Here is a 23,143-nt window from a genome sequence, read left to right on the forward strand (position 1 = left end):
GACCCCCCCACCCTTCCAGCCTGACTGTGAACCACTGATAACTACCTACTTGGAGTATGGTTTTCCAACCAGTTGTGTACCCACCTTATAGTAGATTCATCTAGCCCAGGGGTTCTCAAACTGGGGGTCGTGACCCACTGGGGCGTGCAAGGTTATTATAGGGGGCTATGACCTATCAGCCCCCACACATGCTGGCATGAGGGGAGTCCTCACTCTTTTGGGAGGGTCGTCATAGTCTGAAATATTTTCAAAGGAGGCCCAGCAAAAACGTTTGAGACCTCCCCCCCGATATTGCCTATATTTCTCTCATTTGTTTAGAAGGCCATATGAGATAACATCAACAGCCTACTAAAGTAGAGATGTACAGCAACAATTTGTATTTGTGAGGTTCCTTGCCACTATAAAGGGCTACAAAGTTGGGCTTCAGTTTTTTGTTTTTTTAAAAAAGAAGTCTTTCAATCCCACATGGGCTGCGCATGTGACAAAGGCAGTTCGGTACCCAAGCTTGGTACTTCTCTGTTTTAGTCAGTGTAAGTTTTCCTGAGATCCCAGCTTACTTTTTTTGAAAAATAGACAGTTTTTAGACACATTCCACTCTCCCACCCATGCAGCAGGGGAAATACAGGTGCACATAACTGTATGTAAGCAGAGTGGCGTTGTATTTCTAGTTTAGGCAATCAAAATTAAAATTAAAATGAAGTTAAATACAGCAATCCTGAAAGAATCTGCATAGTTAGAAAAAAAAGTTTGCTTACAAACTGGATTTTTACCTGTGGCGCCAAGCTTGATCTCAGAGACAAGACTCAGAAAAAAGTAACCCTCCTTAAGCAAGATCTATTTATTTGAGAAAAGACTGATGATGCAATAGTGTATCCAACGGTGATGTGGATGAAATCCAATAAATGCTACCTGCTTGGGGGTTTGCCGATCAGCTTCCAAGATAGACAAAAGAGAAATTGAGGAGATGCAGCATGCTGAACCAAGCTCAGATTCTCCCACCCTCCCTATATTCCATAAGCGGCAGAAAGAGAAAAAACACATGCTACTGGGTTAAGCACACTAGTCTGTCAGATGCTCAAGGAAGGAAGCGCACAATTAGGGTTCAGTGCACAGTTTAGTAGACAGCATATTTTTCAAAAAGAGGGAAAAAGCTGGAGCTTCCAAACGTACCCCTTCATTTTTCTGTCCAACCATCGTTTCAGTTTCAGAGGCTGAAGTCTGAGATCTTGGAGACAAAAACAGGCAGAGTTTCAAAACTAGGGATATTTACTTATTAAGTTACCTTTGGGGTAAGGAGTCAGTGAGGGAGTGGGGAGGGTTGGGAATTGCTTTTTATGGGGATGGAATCGGACTAGCGTGCAAGAAGAACAAGAGTTTAACTTGACCCATTCTATAGCACCAATATTTTGAGGGGATGTAGATGGGGAAGGAGGAAAAGGCAAAGGGAAGGAAAGCTGGAAATACCCATCAACAGTAGGGAACTGTGGCTAGTATCTAAGCATGGCTAAAATAAGGATGCAAGATGTAGCTTAAAGTTAAGATAGATTGCAGGACAATCATGAATTGAAAAGTTTTTTGTAATATAAATGAAAAATTCCTCATGAAAAGGAAGTATTAGTTTATTGGAAGGGTATGTATCCAGATACAGTTGGCTTGCTGTAACTAGAATTGAGCACTGAGTTAGGCCTGGTCTACATGTAAAAATTAGGCTGAGCTACTGTGATGCAGTAAAAATGTCATCATACCATCCCCTCCATAAGTTTATCAAGCTCAGTCTTGAAACCAGTTAGGTTTTTTAGTCCCCAGTGCTGCCCTTTGGAGGCTGTTCCACAACTTCACTTCTCTGATGGTCAGAAACCTTTGTCTAATTTCAAACCTAATCTTGTTGATAGCCTATTTATATCCATTTGTTCTTGTACCAACACTGATCCTTAACTTAAATAATGCTTGCTAGATACTGAAAATCATGGACTGAAAAGAGAGACTGGATTTATGGATTATTACAACAATCTGTAACCCACTAACCCCCCTTTTGGTCCTCTGACTGTAGAGGTGTTAACAGACCACTCTACCTACCTTATGCTGAACAATCTGTCCCATCTTGCATTTAGCTGTGATGCAAGGAGTACCTTTCCCAGACTTGAAGAGCTCTGTGTGGTTTGAATGTTTGTCTGTCTCACTAGCAGAAGTTGGTCAATAAAAGATATTATCTCACCCACCTTGTTTCTATGATATCATGCACTATGACTTCTGCAGATCAGAGTGAGAACCAGTGAGAGTTTATGCTTCTGCCCACAAAGCAGCTATTTACACTGATCTCTAATCCTGCTCACCCAAGGGAGAGACAGGCGACATTCCTTTCAGCTAAGTACCAAAAAGCCCGGCTGCTTTCCTCACTTTCTAGAGCTATAACTATCCCTTACCTTGCTATCCAGATGTCCTGCTTTAAATCCCCTCCCTCCAAGACTTCTTTGATGCAGTTGTGTGTTGACAATATGATAGTGTAGCACATCCTGCATAAGATGCCCATTACATGGCTATGTTCCATAATTTATTGAGTCCCTCCAAAGAGATCTCAGCATCTGCAGGTGCTGCACATGAATTTTTCCTTCTCCTCCCACAGATATTAACATAAAAACATGAGGCTGGAAGCCAAAAAACACAGGAAGCTGAACACAAGGAGGAATGCAACTGGGAGAGATTTTGTACCTGCTCAGGTCACTTCTGCGAGACCAGAGTGGGCCTCGAGTTTCAGCACCTCTGATACCTGCATGGAAGAAGGATAAGAAAGTATGACTTGAAAACGTCAACTAATCAGGATCAGAAGTGTAAATCTGCCAGTTTGCAGGTTATATTGCATATGACTTGAGTTGATCACTAGCACAAAGTTGCAGCACTAACAGATAAGCTTTTTGAAGAGCATACCCAGAAAATGGAGATTACTTGCTGTAACTGGCGGTTCTTTGAGACATGTGGTCCTTGTCTGTATCCCACGTGGGTATGCATGCGCCCAAGTCCAAAAATTCTTCAAAGCAGTGTCTGTTGACCTGCACGTGTGCAGTAGCTCCCCTTGTGCTTCTAACCAAGGGCACAAAAGGCAATGTGGGCCCTCTCCAGTTCCTCCTCCTTACTGCAATCCAACTGGCTCCAAAGCAGAGGAGACGGAGGGCGGGTGGTGGAATACAGAGAGGGACCATACAAGCTCAAAGAACCTCCAGTTACAGTAAGTAGTCTTTTCTTCTTAATGTGCTGATCCCTACATGTATTCCAATGAGGGTGACTGGAAAGCAGTGTTCAGACTGGACAAGGACGCAAGGAAGGTGGCAGCAGAGTTGCCTGTAGCACTGCCATTCCTAGAGCTATGTCTGCAGGTGCTGCTTGGACTAGAGCATAGTGCGTCACGAATGTGTGGACAGAACTCCAAGCTGCTGCTCTGCAAGTATCCTGCAGCGGACCATCTGACAGGGATGCTTGGAGGCAGCTTGTGCTCGAGGGATGGGAATTTTGCTATTTTGTAACATTCTAAGATGCAGCTGAAAACCCACTTGAGAAATCCTCTGGGAGGATATGGCTTGCCCATGTGATCTTTCTGATATGGCAATAAAGAGTCTTGGAGATTTTCTAATGAATTTGGTTCTTTGCAGGTAGAATGCCAGGGTGCACCTGATCTCAAGACATTGAAGTCTTGTCTTTGGAAGAAACATAGGGTTTCTGGGAAAATACAGGTAAGTGTATTATCTGATTGATATGGAACTCAAACAGTCTTGAGATAGGAGGGCTGAGAGAAATCCCCACCCACCATGACTTTGTTTGGATTCGACCACCAAGCAAGGGAAGAAAGAACTCTGGCAGGAACAGCCACCTTGGAGTCAATGCAGTCTTGGTTTGGCTGGTAAGTGGAATGGAGCCAAGCTTGCAGACACCACAAGTGGAGTCTGGCAAATGGCATCACATAGGTACATGCGTCCACGTGGCCCAACTGTGAAACACACTGGTGCACTACAGTTCACGGTTTGAGGGTGATGTGAGAAATCTGGTTGCTCATCACGCAAAATCCATCTGTGGGGAAAAATGCTCTTGCAGAGACTGAGTTCAGCCATGCTCTTATAAAGTTTATTGTCCTTGTGGATGGCAAAATGGACTTTTATTTATTTATACAAAATTCCTAAAGTGGCGAGACGTTGTCAAAAAGATCCTGTCACTGATGTGACTTCATGATGAGACTGGCCTACCAGGAGCCACTCGTCTAGGTATGGGAACACTGACAGCCCTAGCACCTCACCTGGGCTGCTACCACAAAGAAAAATTGTGTGAATCCCTGGGTGCCATAGCGAGTCCAAAGGGAAGTACCCAAAAGTGGCAGTGTTTCTGTCCCACCCAGAAACACAGGAACTTCTTGTGGGATGAGTGAAGGAATCATATTTTCCTGTGAACGTTCATGTCGAGAGCTGTGAACCACATCCCTTCCTGAAGGGAGGGGATTATGCTGGCATCTATCATCCTGAATTTCAGCTTTCAGATAAAGATGCTAAATTGTCAAAGGTCCAGGATGCGTCCCCACCCTCCGTCTTTTTTTGGGATTAGGAAATATGAGTAGAATTTTCTCCTGGTACTGAAGCAGGATGGGTTCTATCGCCTTCTAGTGAAGAATAAATTGGTGAGAGTAATCCCAGGAGGAGGCCTGGAGAGGGGATTTGTGAGGAGAGGAGGAGAGAAACTATGGAATATCCCTGATGGATAATCTGCAGGACCCAAGTGTCCACAGCAATATTGTTCCATGTGAGAACAGAGTGACAGCGGCAAACTCGATGCCATCAGATCGATTTCTCAGGATCTGAGTGGAAGCGGAGACCTGCTTAATTGATCTGGAAATCGACTTAATAAATACACCCCTGGAAAAAGAGTAACGCTGTGTCGACGGGAATGCATTTCCTGTCAGTGCAGTGTAGTGGAGACAGCGCGTAGAACAGACTTTAGGAAGTCCACAGAAGATACACAAGCTGCATAGAGTAGCTTGCATATCTTCTGGTGATTGCCACTGAAGTTGCCGGTAAAGTGTAGCCCAGGCCTGAGATGGCCCCCAAAGGTGACCAGAGATGTGGGTGGCATCAGTGTGGTATGTAGGTCTCAAACACTGTCAAAAATGGCCCTTGGCCTGTGGTTGGGCATGAGTGGAGGTTGTGGCAATAGAAGAGGCTGAGAAACAGGACCTCTGAGTCCTCTGATGTTTGCGTGGAGAGAGAGGTGGGCACTGGTAATGAGGGGGTGGTCTAAAGAGCAGTCTCTGATGTTTCCTCCTGGGGGCTGGAGTGTAAGTCTCCAGACACTGCAGAGTAGATCTTAAGTCCTTCAGTGAGTCAGCGTCTCATCCATCTTTTCATTAGAAAGGTTGGACCGAAGGAGAGGTCCTGGAGGGCGTTTTTGACCTCTAGGAAACCCTGACAACTGTAGCCACGAGTCCCTCCACATGACAAGTCTCATGGCCAAAGTCCTGGACACAGTCTGCAGCATCTACCATAGACTGGAGAGCCACCTTCCCTTCATCTAGAAGGGACTGGAACTGGCTTTTGTCCTCTCTGGGAAGTTTACCTTTAAAATCCACAAGCCTGACTTTGTTGTTAAATTGTATTTCACCAGCATTTCATAGTTAACTATATGAAACTGCAGCCCCGCAAAGGAAACCACGTTCCTTCCCAGGAGGGCCAGTCTCTGAGACCTTATCTGCTGTGGTGGCTGTCTCTTAGTGCAACTGAGCTCTTTCCATGGCTGGCTGTATCACCAAAAAATTGGAAACAGGATGAGAAAACAAGAAGTCAGCTCCTTCGGCAGGAACAAAACATCTCTTGGCCCTTTTTGGTGAAGGGGTACAAGATACTGGTGTGCTTCATACTGCTCTGCCTGGCTTCGGTATAGCCTCAATCGGAAGGGCCACCGGATTTGGTCACTGCGGTTGCAGTGTCCAGGAGCCAGTTAAGGGTCCTGAATCTCATCTAATGGGACCTGTAAATCATCTGTAATCCTTTGTAACAGCTCCTGGCGCTGATGGTCGTCATCCAGCAGAGAAGGTGACCACGGAGTGATAGCTTCGTTTGATGAAGACACCACTGGTTCCGACAGGAGCATCACCAGGTCCAGCTCTTCCTCCTCATACACTGATGGAACCAGCTGGCAAAAAGGGGGAGGAGCAGTACTTGTGACGGGGGTCCAGATGCCTGCCACAGGGATCCCACAGGCCCCAATAAGACCAAAGGAAAGGATCCAGCAGTCATAGTGGCTCCCAGGGGAATTGGTACCAGCTGTCCCTGGGGTGTCATACCCAGAGGGATGGGAAGCACAAGCTCTCTACTGCCTGTTGGGACTCTTGTGCCTCCACGGAGATACTAGTGCAGCTATTTCTTCCAACTCCTCTGATTCAGAGGACTGTTCAGTCAGTACTGGGGAGCTCCTGCCTGATGGTTGGAGATGAAACTGCTCCCGAGACGCTGGTAAAGATCCCTCCTCCAGACTAGACACCTCTCAGAAGAACAGAGCCAGAAAGGAGTGGAGACTGAGCGTAGGAGAAGGAATATATGTTCCAGTGTTACATAAATTTCTATACAGCCTGGGGCATGGGGAGTTCCAACAGAGATGCCTGAAGGACCTGGCTTGTCTGTTGCAACTGAAGAGTCTTTAGATGAATGAGATAGTATAGACTATAAGTCTTGGCCTGCACTCGTAGACTGAACTGGTGAGCATCTGTCTGTCCATTTTGGTGCCACAATCACTATCAGAACCAGCAGATCACTCTTTTTGCATGCCTTGCTCTCCAATCTGATGGTCTTCGGTGGAGCTGGTTCCATGGATTCCAGATGCAATGTCTCACCCAACCTAGACTGGCTCAGAGAGGGGACATACTTCTTATGGACAGTCCTCTGCAGGGTCTGTCTTTGTGCCCATATAAGCACCCTCTCCTCTCATGAGGAGCCCTGGAGGAAGAGTCCTTTGGCTTCAGGGTTAATGGCTCCTCTCAAAGACACATGCCTACAATGGCAATGCTGTTTGATGGAGGCCAATGTACAGGGTGGTCACCCAGGTCTGGATCAGAGCACGGCCCCACAGCATCCTCTATCAGGAACTTTCTAAGTCAGAGCTCCTGGGCTTCAAGTTTTGGATGGAAAGGATCGACAGATACTGAACTTTGCAGAGATATGTGCTTCACCCAGACAGTACAAGGCACTGCTAGTGTTCGTCACTGATGGAGAAGGAGCGAGGGGCAGGAGATGCAATTATGAAGCCTGCGACTCTGGGCATAGTCCTAAGACTGGAGAAAATTTCCCCCGACCAGAGGGTGGAGGGGGAACTATTCTATATGATACTAACTACCAAAGACAAACTACTTAAGCTAAGTTAAAATAATTATAAATCGTTTTTCTATGTTATAGTTTACACAGAGTGAAGGACAATTCCAACGTAGGCCACGTGTCAGTAAGAAGGAACTGGAGAGGCATTGACCCACACTATCTTTTAGATCCTCAGTCAGGAGTATGAGGGGACATACTACACCTGTGTGGGTCAACGGACACTGCTCTGAAGAGTTTCCAGACTTGGGAGCATGTGTACCCACACAGGGACCATCACTCGAAGAACTGACGGCTCTAATTTAGGGAAACAGAAGTAGGGATCTTTGCAAAGTACAAAAACCTGTATCCAAAGTTTCACCATAATGGCAGTGTCAAAACAACAGCTGCCTAGTCAACAGAAGTTAAGACAGTCCCTATGGGATATAGAGACTATTAAAATATACTCCAATATTATATTCTGAAGGATTTTCCAACATATGCTCTCAAAACATTTTCAAAAACTGTAGTTGATTTCCTAATGTCAGGTAGGAATGAAAAAAAAAAAAACCAAAACATGGGCATCCATTGCAAATAATCCTGACTTTATAACTCAAATAATGAGCTAGAGAGTTTGACAGGGAGAACAATGGACTATAGCCAGGTGGATACTAAAGAAAGAAATGGTTACTTACTGCAACTGTAGCTCTGCAAGATGCAATGCATTCCTCCTAAGTGTATTCCTCTTAGGTTTGTGCATGCTCAATGCGCTGGAGCTGGTGGCTTTTGCCACTACCATATGAGGTTTGCACCTCATAACTGTGGCTCTTCCCCTGGCTATGCGAGGCAATGCCACTGTCGCCCCGACCCACCTCAGTTCCTCCATACTGAAAGCCCAAGAGGAGACTCCAATGCAGAGGGGAATTTAATTACAAACTCTTCATTAATTTAAAAGACTGACTGAGGGGAATAAGCCTGACTTGATTTTACACACACACGCACGCACGCACACACACTCACCATTCCTTAGTGCCACAAGTGGAGACACTCTCACTCCATGATATCGTTCTTCCATGTGGCCACCAGTCTTTATTGGCTCCTTGAGGTAACCTTGAGAACTTTGATACAGCAAGATTTAGGGAAAAAAAATAGGAAAGTCAGTCAGCATTTCTTTCAAAGGAGACCCTACATATTTTATTTGTCACCAGTGTATGAAAATCCTCTAAAGAAGCTATAATCCATTCCTACACAAGCCTGTACTACAGAATGCTAGTGAAGTTAATGTGAAGTTTCTCAGCTTCAGTGATGTTTACACCAAAAAAAAGGCAAAAAAGCAACTAGCCAAATCATGCAACAATTTATAGCCTGATGCATAATTACGTTTCACCTGGTATAAAATATGCCAAGAGTGAATGTCCACCCTTTTAAAAAAAGCCACAGAATTTGATTCTATCATCTCTTAGACAGCAAATTCTACAGGCTATTTACATTGTATGTGAAATAGTATTTCCTTTAAATAAGCTTGGTATTAATTTTATTAAGTAGCCACTCTTGTTTTGTGGGACAAATTGTTTTCATTATACCCTGCATAAACCTCGATCAGGTCTAACTCTTCTTTCTAAGGGCTGATCTGCACTGGGAACTTCAATCAACATAGATACGTCTTTTGGGGTGTGAGAAATCCGCAGCTATGCTGATCTAACCCCAGTGTAGACAGTGCTAGGTCAATGGGGCGGTGGATTACCTACGCTGATGGGAAGGTTTCTACTATCAGTATAGACAGTGTTTATACTGAAGCACTGCAGCTGTGCCATTGTAGTGGTTTAAAGTGTAGACATACAATAGGCTAATGGTCTCTCATAAACGAGTCTGACTTATAACCATCTTCAATGGACTTCTCACTTGGCGAAGTTATAAAAGGTCCAGGGAACAGGAATTAAGTACTCCACTAAATCATTTGCAATACTGTTTTCTATATCATTTAAATATACCAGAAGTAAACAAACAACTATTTTCATTTAGTCTACAGTTACCTATATAATATAAATTTTCATTTCTCCGAGCAGCAAAAGGAGGAAGTTTGAACTTGTTGCTGTGAGCTTAGAGAAGTCTGAGTTCTAGAGCAGTGGCTCTCAACCTTCCAGACTACTGTATCCCTTACAGGAGTCTGATTGGTCTTGCACACCCCAAGTTTCATCTCCTCACTTAAAGGACTACTTCCTTACAAAAATCAGACAAATATAAAAGTGTCACAACATACTATTACTGAAAAATAGCTTACTTTCTCATTTTTATCATATAATTATAAAATAAATCAATTGGAATATAAATATTATACTTACATTTCAGCGTATAGCACATAGAGCAGTATAAACAAGTCATTGTCCATATGAAAATTTAGTTTGTACTGACTTTGCTAGTGCTTTTTATGTGGCCTATTGTAAAACTAGGCAAATATCTAGATGAGTTGGTGCATGCCCTGGAAGACCTCTGTGTACCGTTAGGGGTATGTGTACCCCTAGTTGAGAACCACTGTTCTAGAGCATTAAGGTAACTTTTAAGGGGGGGGAGGGGACTCAGTTTTTTAAAAAATTGTCTAGTTAAAGTGGTGCCACCCCCCTGGTGGGGATGCAGTTATAAGGAAATAAAGTGTGCTTAGACTGGTATAGCTTATTTCCCTTCTCATAAGGGAAAGCAGCGATACTGGTATAAGCACATTTATACCTTTATAACTGTCCACACTAATACATTTGCCGGTATAGTAAAACTGATACACCTTGTGTTTAAACAAACCCTTAGCTCCCAGACATCCTCAGCATTCCAGAAGAACAGGTATACAAAAACCTGAATTTCTGTTCAGAAAAGGAACTTCTCTTTAAAACCTCACAAGCTCTTCATAGAGGCACAGACAAGTTTTCCTTCCTTTGCAGGTTACCTTTAAGAACTCCAGCTCAGTACGCATGATTGCCATGGTCTTTTGGCCTAACCACAAATGGCAATGTTATAATGCAAAGTGACAGTTCCTTAGGAAGTCAGAAGAGACCACGTATTCATTAAAATATAGTTAGGCCTCAGAACAGCCTTTGTTAAAAAGACACTAAATTTGTTCCTTCACACCGTATGTGCATTCCACAGCAGCAGATTGATAAAAATGTGTCCAATGACAGGGAAAATAAGTCCCCAAATTCAGTGACACTGAATAGTTCTTAATACAGGATTTCATAGTAGAAATTACACCACTGGCAGCACTTGTGCTCGAGAAGGGGCAGGAAGTTTCCTAGTGCAGGTACAACATAGAAAGCAGAAAAGAGGTAGTGGGAGGAAAAAGACACCCACAGCAGTTAGTGAATCTTCACCTTTTGTACACTTCTGCTAAATATTCTGTGATGGAGTTTTTTTTTTTGTTTGTTTTTTTAAAAAAAAGGCCAGATAACTTCTAGCATACACAACTGCATGCATTTTGACAGGTTTAACAGTCTTCTCCAAAGCATCTGTCCTGGGTCACAGCCCAGAATTCTGTTGATTGGACAAATTGGATCAGTCTGCTGCAAGGACAACTACCAGAGTGCCAATTAAAAGAGTGACTTAGTGACCATCCCCCGCCCCCCCTTGCATCTCAAGAGAAGTCTCACATTATATTCTAGCCTTTGTATTAATAATAGTAATTACTTGCAGAGATTTGCAGCTATGGGAGTGGTGTGGTTTCTAGGATACTTTTCCTTTACTAGTTCCAATAGTAGTTTGTACTTTTCTCTCTCTTCTCTTTGAACACCCTAAGAGGGGAAAAAAAGCCACGTTAAAACTATTAAGAAAAAGAGTGAAGTTTGTAATTAAATGTAATGCATACTACACAGTAGTTACAGCATGTGAAATATATCATTAGTGCTATTTAAGCAGGAATCATGTGACCAAAGCTGCTAACAGTTGAAAATGGGCTCATGCTCATTATAGCAAGGAGTAATTTTTACCCTTATCTCGGTTTTCAACAGCTTTCCGCTGTTTATCGCATTCAGATGAGTCAATAATAAATTAATATCTATGTGACCCTTCGGTGCCCAGGTTAGCCACTTGAAAATGCCAAGGTCAGGGCAGGCTGCAAAAGGAGAGCAGATTCTCCCAACACTGGTGGGCGACACTGAAGTCAGACTTTCCAACCAGCCACAAACTGCTTCCGATTCCCCACACCTGTTATCAAGAAGCCAATATACAAATATACACATCCCCCTTTACTGCATTTCAGTCTCCGGCTCCCAATCAGCTATTAGGTCCAGTAAAGAGACCAGTTATTTAAAACTCTATGCTCTTTACCCAAAAGGTTTCTCCTGACCCCAAAAGGTCAGCAACAGTACCAGATCAATATAAGTTTAGATCTTACCCAAAATACCACACTGCCAGCCAAGCCTTTAGTAACTAAAACTAAAAGTTTGTTATAAAAAGAAACTATAAGAGAAATGTTAAAGGACTAAAGCAATCAATCAGATACATATATATGGATTTTCAAATCATTTGTATCAGGTTTCTAGAAGAATTGTGGAGTTTGCAGGCTTGTATAGTCCCTCTGGTATACATCCAGTACCTGGATGGGTCTCAGTCCTTTGTTTCACAGCTACAGATGACTTGATCCAGAGGTAGATAGGTGGCTGAAGGCTGAACCCGACTGAAGACAAAATGGACCCTGGGCCTCTGCCTTTTATGTCCTCTGGCCTTTTCCATGCTGCTTGTGGAATTTCACAGGAACCAAAATGGAGTCCAGAGTCACATGAGTGAGTCCCGGTGACTCATCAGGTATATTCCTGGCTTCTCCTCCCCCACCCCCGGACCCTTGCATCTGTGAATTTCTTAATGGGCCATCAAGCAGGTTTTTGTTCTACAGCCATCCTTTATGGGGTGTGACCCAGACAGCACAATTTGAAATACAGATATATCAAACATATCCGTAACTTCCATTACACACCTAACACATGAACATAAACATCATCATCTTACTTAGCACATTATAACCTTTCTAACAGTACCTGACATGGCATATCTTACATGTATTACTCTGATTTTGACATACTGATGTCAAACCATATAATAAATGCTCCCCCATCCAGACAGTGTGACAACCCCAACGCGAGATTGGTGTAGAAGGAAGTAATCAGAGCTCCTGAATAGACCTCAAGGGCCCCCCTTATCCAGCCAGCATGACAATCTACATCCTAATGACCATTTCCAGTTTTGGAACGGCCCCATTCCCTAGAGTTGAAAGGTAAAGTGAAACCAATTTTTACTCTTCATAGATTCGAATGCCAGAAGGGACCATCAGATCATCTAGTCTGACCTCCAATACATCACAGGCCATTAAATTTTACCCAGTTATGCCTACATTGAGCCCAATAACTTGTTTGGCTAAATCATTTTCCAGAAAGGCATCCAGTCTGGGTCTCAAGACATTAAGAGATGGAGAATCTCCAACTTTCTGGGGTAGTTTGTTCCAATGGTCAATAACCCTCACTTAAAATATTTCTAAATCAGTTCTAATTTGAATTTGTCTGGATTCATCTTCCAGCCATTGGTTTTTACGCTTTTCTCCACTAAAGAACCATTTAGTACGTGGTGTTTTCACCCTGTAAAGGTAGTTTTACACTGAAATCACCTCTCCATGTTTTTGATATGAAACATTGAGCTTTAAGTCTCACTAAGGCATTTTCTCAGCTCAGGATGGTCACATACAGTTTCAAAAACCATTTTCACTGTATCCAATATCACGTCTTGCCACCTCAATACTCAGAGGTCTTCCCATTAGATAAGCTCAGAAGTGACAAAAAGGAATTGACCTTATTTCAAAAGCTGTCTTTATCTGGACTCACCTCTTCCACAGTACAGTGAGCTCTCCTCAACAGCTTGCCAGCATCTGAAGTGGTAGCTGTTGTCATGTTCTCCTGAGTAGGCAATCCCCACGGCAAAGAGCCTTCTGGAACGGATTTGTTACGGTGTTTGCTACTCATCCTTGTGTTGCAGAGATTTCTGTCAAAAGGAACTATTACAGTATTAAACCAACACTAAAACCTAAACCTTCTTGAGTCAAATTACATCTCATAGAATCATAGAATATTAGAGTTGGAAGGGACCTCAGGAGGTCATCTAGTCCAACCCCCTGCTCAAAGCAGGACTAACTTCAGCTATATCATTCCAGCCAGGGCTTTGTCAAGCCTCAGCTTAAAAACCTCTAAAGATGGAGATTCCACCACCTCTCTAGGTAACCCATTCCAGTGCTTCACCACCCTCTTAGTGAAAAACTTTTTCCTAATGTCCAACCTAGACCTCCCCCTGCAACTTGAGACCGTTGCTCCTTGTTCTGTCATGTGCCACCACCGAGAACAGCCTAGCCCCATCCTCCATGGAACCCCCTTTCAGGTAGTTAAAGGCTGCTATCAAATACCCCCTCATTCTTCTCTTTTGCAGACTAAACAAGCCCAGTTCCCTCAGCCTCTCCTCATAAGTCTTGTGCTCCAGCCCCCTAATCATTTTTGTTGCCCTTCGCTGGACTCTCTCCAACTTGTCCACATCCTTTTTGTAGTGGGGGGCCCAAAACTGGACACAATATTCTAAATGCGACCTCACCAATGTCGAATAGAGGGGAATAATCACTTCCTGTGACCTGCTGGCAATGCCCCTCCTAATGCAGCCCAATATGCTATTAGCCTTCTTGACAACCAGGGCACACTGCTGACTCATATCCAGCTTTTTATCCACTGTTACCCCCAGGTCCTTTTCTGCAGAGCTGCTGCCTAGCTCGTCGGTCCCCAGTCTGTAGCTGTGCATGGGATTCTTCCTTCCTAAGTGGAGTACTCAGACTGTTTTGGAAAATATGTGCATTGTTGAGGGCAGAGATTTAAGCCTCAAGCCTCAAAGATATATTTATGTTCTGAATGCCTTTCAGTCAGGTGGAAGAATCAGGTCTAACCGCCACTTAACAGAGAGGTCCAAGAACTGTATCTTACAGTGACTAAACGGACAGTTTACAACATACCATTTTAAGCTCCATCACATGCACACACTGCAGTTCCTGGAGCACGTGCTCCAGGAACTACAAGCTCTACCAGATCAGACATTCCTCTGCCATGCCCCACACCCCAATACTAGGGCTTCCTCCTTCCCCAGATGGCCCTATCCCTTTGATTTTCTCATCTAGTTCTTTCATTAAACCCTAGTACAACATGGCTGAGAACATCAATTACCTGAAGCCATGTTCTATTATTCCACTGAGGTATTTTTGGAGATGCAGTTACAAGCATGCCGTACAGCTGACACCTCACAGAAGAGAACCCTTTTCATGTAATCGGTGAAATATTTTACCATCTCCACCTCATATTCACAATAGCTGCTTTAGGAATTTTCCTCTTTACCATTGAAGGTTTTCATGCTGATATTCTGCTCCCCTCCACCTTCTGAGAAACGTTTCAGTTTAAAAACTAGGAGCATCAAACCAGCTCACAGTTTAAACTTCCTATTGTAAACTAGCATAAAAGCAGCACAGCTGCCTCTTTAGCACTAAATATCATGACCAGGCTGCAGCTCATGCAGCTGAAAGAGTTGAGAGACAGCCCCATCTTAGTCTAAATCCTGAGCCAATTGAGAAGACTCTCAATCCACATGAGCATGGATAGCAATGGGTTGGGGCCTACACCACTTCCAGAGTGAGTACAACTCACAGGGACACTATAGTGTAACAGGGTGATCAGCACCATGGAACTAGCGCCATCTTAACCCCATCTTACATAGGAGTGAAGCAAGAACTAGTTCATTCTAATTTTTGGGGTGAGAGGCAAAACAGCGGTGTTAATGTCCGGGCTCACTTCCTTCTGATAATTGCCATCTCTAACACCTTGGAGAAAACTACATCAAGACTGTTCCAGTAGTGTCATCCAAACAGGTCTCAGAACCTCATGCAAAACCAGGGGTTCCCATCTTTTAGTATATTTTGGGTTATTTACAAAAAATTTGGGGGAACCTGTGTGTAATTAAAAAAACCTATCTTCAAACGAGATACTATTCCACACCCCTGCAAATTCCTCCTCTCCCCACCTTTACTCTCCACCCTGTCTCCTGCAAATTGACTACTTTTCCTCAAACTCCTACATTTTTGTTCCTTGAAAGCCTCCAATCTTGTCCCCAGACACCCCCTTTTTAGTTGTTTCTTCAAAGTTCCCCATTCCTCTGCCCCCCCACATCTCAAGAACTGACCCATTATAACTTCTCCTCCCTCCACATCTCCAGATCCCACTTCTCAACCCAACCACTCCCAACATATCCTCTGGTCTTTGCAAGGTCCTCCCATACCTCTTTGCTCTGCCTCATCTTCCCTAGTCTATTTTATTGGGCAGATTCCCTCCCACCTGAAGTTTTTGATGCACATTTTTCTTCATAAAGATGAACTCATTACTGACAAGCCAACTCCACCAATGCCTTTACATAGTAATTACACAAATCTTTCCTTTTGGACTAGTTTGATTATCCTACTTAGAGTTGATCTGTACAAGTTTAAGAGTTTAATACACTGATAGGAGACACAGGAAAAAGTGAAAACATCTCAGGAGTACTGCAGTTCAAAGGAGTGTCCAGTAATACTTTGTATCTGGAAAGAGAGCCAACCACTACTATATATAAAAAAGGATAAAAAAAATGTATTAAGCAACAAAGGTGGGAACACACTACATGCTAGAGGAGTGTGCTGAATTCTCTTTTTTGCGGGGGGGGGGGGGGGGGGGGGGGGGGGCCAGAAGGATACAAGACAACCAAAAGAATTTTACCTCAGGCAAGGCACAGTCCTGCAAGAAATAGGTACTGTCTCTTTATTGGGACAAACGCTAGAGCCACGCAGTGTTTTCTTACCTACAAAAGAAGGATCAGACATTAGCAGTTGTGAGAGGGGAGTAGTAGAGTTTTAGAAGTTCATATTTACAAAAGCCTCACTAAACTAACATTTTAGATTTTTTCGGTATGTGAAGCCAACATATAAACCTACCTAAAAGATTTTAGGTATCACACTAGGACACTGTCTTTTTCAGCAGCCACAACAAAGGAAATCACTTGTCTGTATAGAAACTGCTCCATTAGTTTAGTACTTTTCTATTTCAAGTTCATCATCTATTACATAAGACTGTTTAGGAAGCTTTCCAGGAATACATTACACTAATGGCAAAGCCATCAGAAATGATGCACAGCATTAGAGAATTCTGTAACACTTAATACTGAGATGGCTGCAACAAAAATATCTGGACAATGCCAGTGGCAATGGAAGGAAGCAGGAAAGAAACCAGGAGTTCATCTTCTAGTGTTCTAGATTTTATAGAGATATACTGGCCTTACCAATTTCAGAATTATAAAGCACTTTAAAACCTTACACAAGAGGCATTATACAAGTGAAAAGTATTAATGCTGCTGTATACCACCAACTGGGCATCTTAGTAGACAGGGGGAAAGAGCAAGGAACAAAAAGTGATGACTTCTTGTCAGTCTTACCCGGTTGTAGCATTTCTATTCCAACTGCAGAGTCTGTCAGTCTGTCACATGAAGAATCAGAAGAATTTGAAAGAGTCTTAAAAACAAGGAAGCACATAAATGTAATTTGGATGTGGATCAAAGCAAACTCCCAGCCTACTCACTCAAATTTAGAGTTAAACCATGCTATTTGTCCAGTGATGCAGACTGACTGGTTTGGATCCTGGCAGAATGTAGATCTCTGCAGTTTCTACAAGCTGTCTTTTTTTAAAAAAACTAAATACACTAGAGTCCACACATGCACCTTTTTAAAAATCCCTCTTAAATGAGTTAGGAGCACAAGTTCCATTGACTTTACACTCATCCCCGTAGGTGGTACCACATAATAAATTATCTTGAGTAAGGCTTTCTGATCTTGAAAAAGAGAATTTTTTTTAGAATTATTGCAAGTGAACAATCTTCACATAAATAAAAGCATTATGGGAATTCTATCCCTGAATTCCCCTCAATCATCTTCAAGACAATATCTTCCTAAAACCAGCAGCTTGTTCCTTCAAAACTAAACTGTTTTGTATAAACTAGCAATTTACGTGCTATTTAGAAAAGACTAGATTCTAGACCATCCTAAGTTTCTTGGGATCGCTCCACTGGTTCTGATAAGGCAGAAGACCTATAAACCGAATTGTCCAACCAAGCACTGGAAGATTCCTGCTCTCAGACATGCAAGCTAAATAAAGGGGAGCTTTTGTACACTTTGCACCTAAATACCAGTTGTGTACACTGGCTACAAGCACATAAGTGTATCTAGTAAATCTACTTATTCAGAAGAACACCTATTCAGGTTAGTTGCCAGGACAGGAGGCATGTGGACTCTTCAAATATAACAAGCTCAAGAGCAAAATCACAACACAATTTGTAGGAGAACATAAGAGTATAATAATGCCAATTTAAAAATTGCAAAGGTGTTCAGGATAAAACAGCGGAAGTTCAGTCTCAACAACAAGTGCTCCAATGGAGGATTCAAACTCGAACGAAGCACAAGAATGCAGTCGATTTGAAAAGTAATAGAATAGCACCATCCCTTATGGCCTTGGACTAAACCCAACTCTAAGCAGTCACAAAAGAGACTGGTCCCATTTATTTATTGTGTCATACATATTCAAATGTTACAGCTAGAAGACATCTTACTCCCAGAATCCCCACTAACCTCATCTGTAGATTCTGCACTTTGAGCTCCATTATAAACTGATTTCTTCAGGTACCGACTGGTCAGCTGGGATGGCAGTTTAATTAGATTGGCAACTCCTTGTACAGTCTTCGCCAATTTACAGACAACATAATCTACAAAACACAGGCAGACCATTAGAAAATATCTGGTTTAAATAAGGATTTTTTTCCCCTGTTTAAATTCAAGCACTCATCTAGAGTATCATAGTATGCAATTGTTACTTCAGGTTATTTACAACGCTATCAACTTTTTCAGGCTTTATTTATAGGTATCCTTGACTGGTTGGGAAAACAGTAATCCCTTAAACCTTAGAAAACAAGCATTTCACAGATGATTTTTAAATATTGAAAATACAAAGAAACAACCTGCCAGATGGTAGCGCTCAAGTTTAGCAGGGGTTTTGGGTTCTGTGTCCTCTAGGGCAACGGTTCTCAACCGGTGGTATGCGTACCACCGGTGGTACTTATGAGAAGGCTGGGTGGTACGCGAGCTGTACCACGCCTGCCGAATCCGCCGCCGGAAGTGCCCTCCCGCCTGCCCGCGCGAAACCTTGCCGCCGAAAACGGGCAAACGGCGGAAGGGTTTCGGCAGCGGGCATTGTTTCTCCCATGTAAGCCGCCGCACGTCTCTCCCCGCCGCCAAACCCCGCCGCCGCTGCAAGTCCCCCCCATTTTTTCCTGAGTGGTACTCGGGTCGGGTACAGTCAGGTCAAGTACTTGTCAGGTACAAGTGACTGTACCTGGCCCGAGTGGTACTCGGAGAAAAAAAGGTTGAGAACCACTGCTCTAGGGTATTTTTAAAATCAGAAATTAAATTATACTCTGGATGTTAGCATTTGTCCGAAAATACGAATATGATATTTAAGCAAAAGAAATGTCATGCTGTGTATTGTTCACAGATATTAGTTAAAATTGCTAGATGCCAATTTGTTCTATTTACTAAGACTTATACACTGTTCCTAACAAGTGGCAGAAGTGGTGGGGAAAAAACAACCACTTTTTTAAAAAAAAATAATTTTGGTTTCCCCCAAGGCTCTCTCTAATCCTCAAAAGCGCACTAAAATGATGATGCTGCCACTACCACTAAGTGACAGCTAATATTCTCAGAGAACAGCAACGTCCTTTGTTAGGCTAGCAGCAAAATAACTAAGGACAGATCTTACTTTTCCTCACTACTTGTACAGTGAAGTAGATGTTAAGCAGAAGGGACTTCAGTATCCACATTTCCAGTCAAGAGATTGCTGATCAGTTTGGTCCATCTCAAGTCATGTCAGATAGTTAAAACAGCTGATATTGTGGCTACCATGGGGCAATTGGTGTCTATAACGTGATGGAGCTGCAGATAGTCTGCACCCCATGTACAGTGAAAAATGGGCAGTATTTAAGGATACCACAGGGAAGTATTTTGGTGGGAAGTGCAAGACAAAAATAAGTGAATATCCTCTTCCTTCTCCCCATTTCTTCCTGAAAAGGAACCACTTCATTGTCAAGGACAGCATTTATCCCTCCATGACAACTTTGCTATCCCCTCCTAGGCCCAACCTCTCCCCCTCTAATCTTGCTCTACTCCAACATCCTCCCGCCCCAAGTACAATTTTCCCCAGGATCTCAACCTAGTCTTTCCAGCTCAGAACCTTCCCAAACTCCACCAGCTCCAGAACTCCCAAACCCAGCTATCCTCTAGAAAGAAAATCCCTCCATTCGCTGCTTAGCTGCTCAACAGCTGAGAATCCCTTCCCAAATCCCCGTTAGGCTCAGACACCCCTCACCTACCTGCAGCTCAGAATTTTTTCCCACCCCAGCCAGTTTAAAAAACACACCCTATTTGTTTCAGGCTCAGGAAATGAAAGACCAGAGGCAGCAGAGAACATATGACTGAAAGCTGAAATGCTCCAAAGAAGCATTATTCCCTGCTCTAGCCTCTATTAAGGTTGCCAGGTATCCAGTTTTCAACCAGAAAGTCTGGGTGAAAAGGGCACCTCACAGTGTCTGGTCAGAAACACTGACCGGACACCAAAAAACTGGTTATTGCCTGTAGGGGTGCCAGAAGAGTGTAGGCCAAGCACATGCCCACCCACCACAGCACTTGCCTGATGAGAGCGGAGCGGGGCGGGGTGGGGACAGCATGCAGGCAGCAGGTGAGTCCCGGGGAGGGAACGCCAGGCCATTTCCCTGCTTTACTCTTGCATTCCCGTGCCCCTCCCCCTGTCCACAGCTCCGCCTGCCCGCTCCCCAGGGCTCGCTCTCATCTTCCAGTAGCGGGTCACACGGCATAAAGTCACCATCCCCGCTGAGCAGCTGTGACTTGCCCAGCTGTTGTGGGTAACATGGGGAGTCTCTGAGCGTCCCCTGGGGCTGCAGGGCTTTGGGCGGCTCAGGAAGGCAGCTAAGACCTGGCAGAGCATTGGATAGTGCTGCAAGTGTTGTGGGGCAGGGATGCAAGGCTGGAGTTATGTGTTTGTGCTGTATACTGGGGTAGTGGCATGTGTTTGGATTATACAGTGTATTTTGGGGTGTGCTGCATGTGTGGGTTGGGTGTGTACATTATGCATATGTTTTGTGTCATGCTGTATGGGTATTCTGTGTTGGGATTATATGTTATGTTTTGGGTTGTTGTTTTCTGTGTGTGGTTAGACCGGGCTGTATATTTCTAGTTAGAAGCATTAAAAAAAACCCTCTCTCTTTAGTGTCTCATCTAAATTGTCCCAGCTTCAGAGCCCAGGAATATCCGCTGAATAAGGCTCTGAGACCCCGGCACCTAAACAGGGCTACCAGGGGCAGTCCAACAAAAATCCAAACCCAAACTAAACATCCACCCAAGAGGAGAGAGGATGGGAATAGGAAATATCTTGGGTAGAGGGGCAGATAGGTATTTATTTATTTATGGTGCATTTCAAATCCTGTCCAAAGTTTATTTACTTTTTTTACAAAGGTACTTTGTGCAAGAAGAAAAAATATATAATACTGCCATGAGCAGAATGGATACTTATGCTGATTATTGCGGACAATTTAAAGGTTTCATCTGTTTAAAGTCAATATGTAAAGACCTATGCCACAGTTTTTGGTTTGGCTGGGATGCTTCCTAGTTTTTCTGAAGCCTGATTGTTTTTTAAAGATAGACAAAGTAGATAATGAGGCTTTATTATTATTATTTTTGGATCCACATGCAAGTTGTAATGCACAAACTTTCAGGCCAGGAAAATTACTTCTTAAAGGAATTCTATGAACTCATATCAGAAAGCCTAGCTTATTATACACAGTGATTTGTTAGTGAAATTCCTACAATGGTGGAGGAGTGGGAAAGACACACCAAGTTTTCAAAGCTGTGGCCTGAGGTAAATAGCTTGTTATAATAGATTTTAGAAAACAGAATAATGCATATCACAGAAAAATATATAGAGGGACAAATACATTCCCTTGGTTGTGAAGTTACTGAATGTTCAGGACTAGAGAATGCATAGATTAGGGGAGGGTGGACATTTCCTTAGATTCCTCTTTTACAAATAAATTATGGATCCCAGTCTGCAAACACACCTATGCTGGTGAATAACTTTGGAGACATTCCAATCTATTAATAAAGTACATATTACAAGCTTTTAAAAAGTTACACACTCTTCAGCAGATGGAATTGGTATAGTTCTTTTGATTTCTTTCCACAGTAACAATTTTTGGGCCCATTCCTGCACATTTACTTACAAGAATAATCTTTGATCATGCAAATAATCCTATTGACTTTAAATTGACTTCACTGGGACCACTGATGTGAGTAAGGAACAGTCAGATGAAATACGGTTTTCAGAATCAGGTCCTTAAACATATCTGTCAGTTCCAACTTTCTTTTCAAAATATTCAAAGCAATTGTTTATTAGGAATCAAATGCTAACTTTAGTTTTAAAGGGGAGAGAGCAGCGAGCAATGGGAGAAGTGGGGGAGGAGTGAGCGGGGCGGGGCCTTAGGGTACATGAAAATGGTCTAATTTCTTAAAAAAACCAACCACACATTACACAAGTAGTGAGATAAGCACTAATGCAGTACCTAATCTTTGCCTTTTTGCTTGCCTCTGGTTAGGGTCCTCCACAGATGACTGAATGCTGAGGAAAGAACAGACCAAACAGTTATTTCTAGCAATAGAAAAGTGTTCTAAATGAATCCCCTTCCTGTCAGCCCCCAAATACAACCCAAAATTAGTTCATCAATTACAGCCACTGTGCAAAACTGCATGGATTTTCATACAGGAATCTAGGAAAGCCCAGAAGCCTGCAGCACGGATCATCACATAGTCAGACTAGGAAGAATCCCAAGGAGTCTCATACACTCACAGACATGATTTCATCTAGACACTTAAGCAACCCGCTTCATATGCATCCCGTAACACTGGAAAAGGCAAGCAGATGCTCACATTCAGGTAATGTAACTGTACAGTGTTCATTTTCGTTTGTTCCTAGCTGCAGAGTACAATCCACATGTGGGCCAAGTTTGTCTCCTCCCTCAAAGCACAAAACAAACTAGTTCTGTCAGCCTTAATACGGTTAGGGTTAAATACAGATATTTGTATGCAGGATTAAGATCTCAAAAATCACTGCATAATTTATATAAAATGAGAGTTACAAAAAGAATCCTGATCAGGAGACAAGACGAGAGAGAGATGAGAAAAAGCCACTACGCTCAAACTCAAACATTTAAGTTACACTTGTTGCTATGCCAATAAAGGGGACTACGCTCATGCACCAGTTTTCTAAATGTACAAGATGACGCTGTTTCAAAATGACAAAATTGGTTCATTATAAGACTAACGTTTTGCAAGACTTCAAGAACGCAAAGTTAGATCATAAAGTTTATGTCCAATGACTCTGTGTGGTTTTAGAGAACTGATACAGAAGCTGGACTTTTATTTCCCCTTTTCTGGGAAGAGAGTGATTTCTTTCAAATGGTTTTAGCCCATCTCAGGTCAGGTCTACACTACAATCTTTTGCCAGCATAGCTGTGTCTGTCAGGGGTGTGATAAGATGTGATTTGTGACCAACATAGCTATGCCCCCAAAAGCCCTTTGTGTGACATGGTAGGACCAGCAAAGCTGTGCTATTGCTAAAATAGTACATTGCAGTTGTAGTGGG

The 23,143-nt window shown here is 43.0% G+C and overlaps 1 protein-coding gene across 8 annotated transcripts in view; it reads right to left on the reverse strand.

Annotated features, from left to right (window-relative positions):
* Positions 1-23,143, reverse strand: part of SENP2 (SUMO specific peptidase 2) — a 43,327-nt gene that overhangs the window by 8,083 nt on the left and 12,101 nt on the right. For 7 of the 8 annotated variants that reach the window (XM_067538758.1, XM_067538756.1, XM_067538759.1 and 4 more), the window contains 9 exons: positions 22,065-22,120; positions 18,010-18,143; positions 16,824-16,899; positions 16,112-16,193; positions 13,169-13,325; positions 10,986-11,089; positions 8,337-8,434; positions 2,710-2,767; positions 1,171-1,225 (listed from right to left, as the gene is read on the reverse strand). In XM_067538758.1, the coding sequence (XP_067394859.1) occupies positions 1,171-1,225; positions 2,710-2,767; positions 8,337-8,434; positions 10,986-11,089; positions 13,169-13,325; positions 16,112-16,193; positions 16,824-16,899; positions 18,010-18,143; positions 22,065-22,120 (820 nt within the window). Of the gene's footprint in view, positions 1-1,170; positions 1,226-2,709; positions 2,768-8,336; positions 8,435-10,985; positions 11,090-13,168; positions 13,339-16,111; positions 16,194-16,823; positions 16,900-18,009; positions 18,144-22,064; positions 22,121-23,143 lie in introns of all 8 variants that reach the window. The other variant, XM_067538753.1, reaches the window with a different exon arrangement.

This window comes from Emydura macquarii, unplaced genomic scaffold (genome assembly GCF_026122565.2).
Source record: "Emydura macquarii macquarii isolate MOO-44397 ecotype Brisbane River unplaced genomic scaffold, CSIRO-AGI_Emac_v2 contig_499, whole genome shotgun sequence".
Classification (NCBI taxonomy): Eukaryota; Metazoa; Chordata; order Testudines; family Chelidae; genus Emydura; species Emydura macquarii.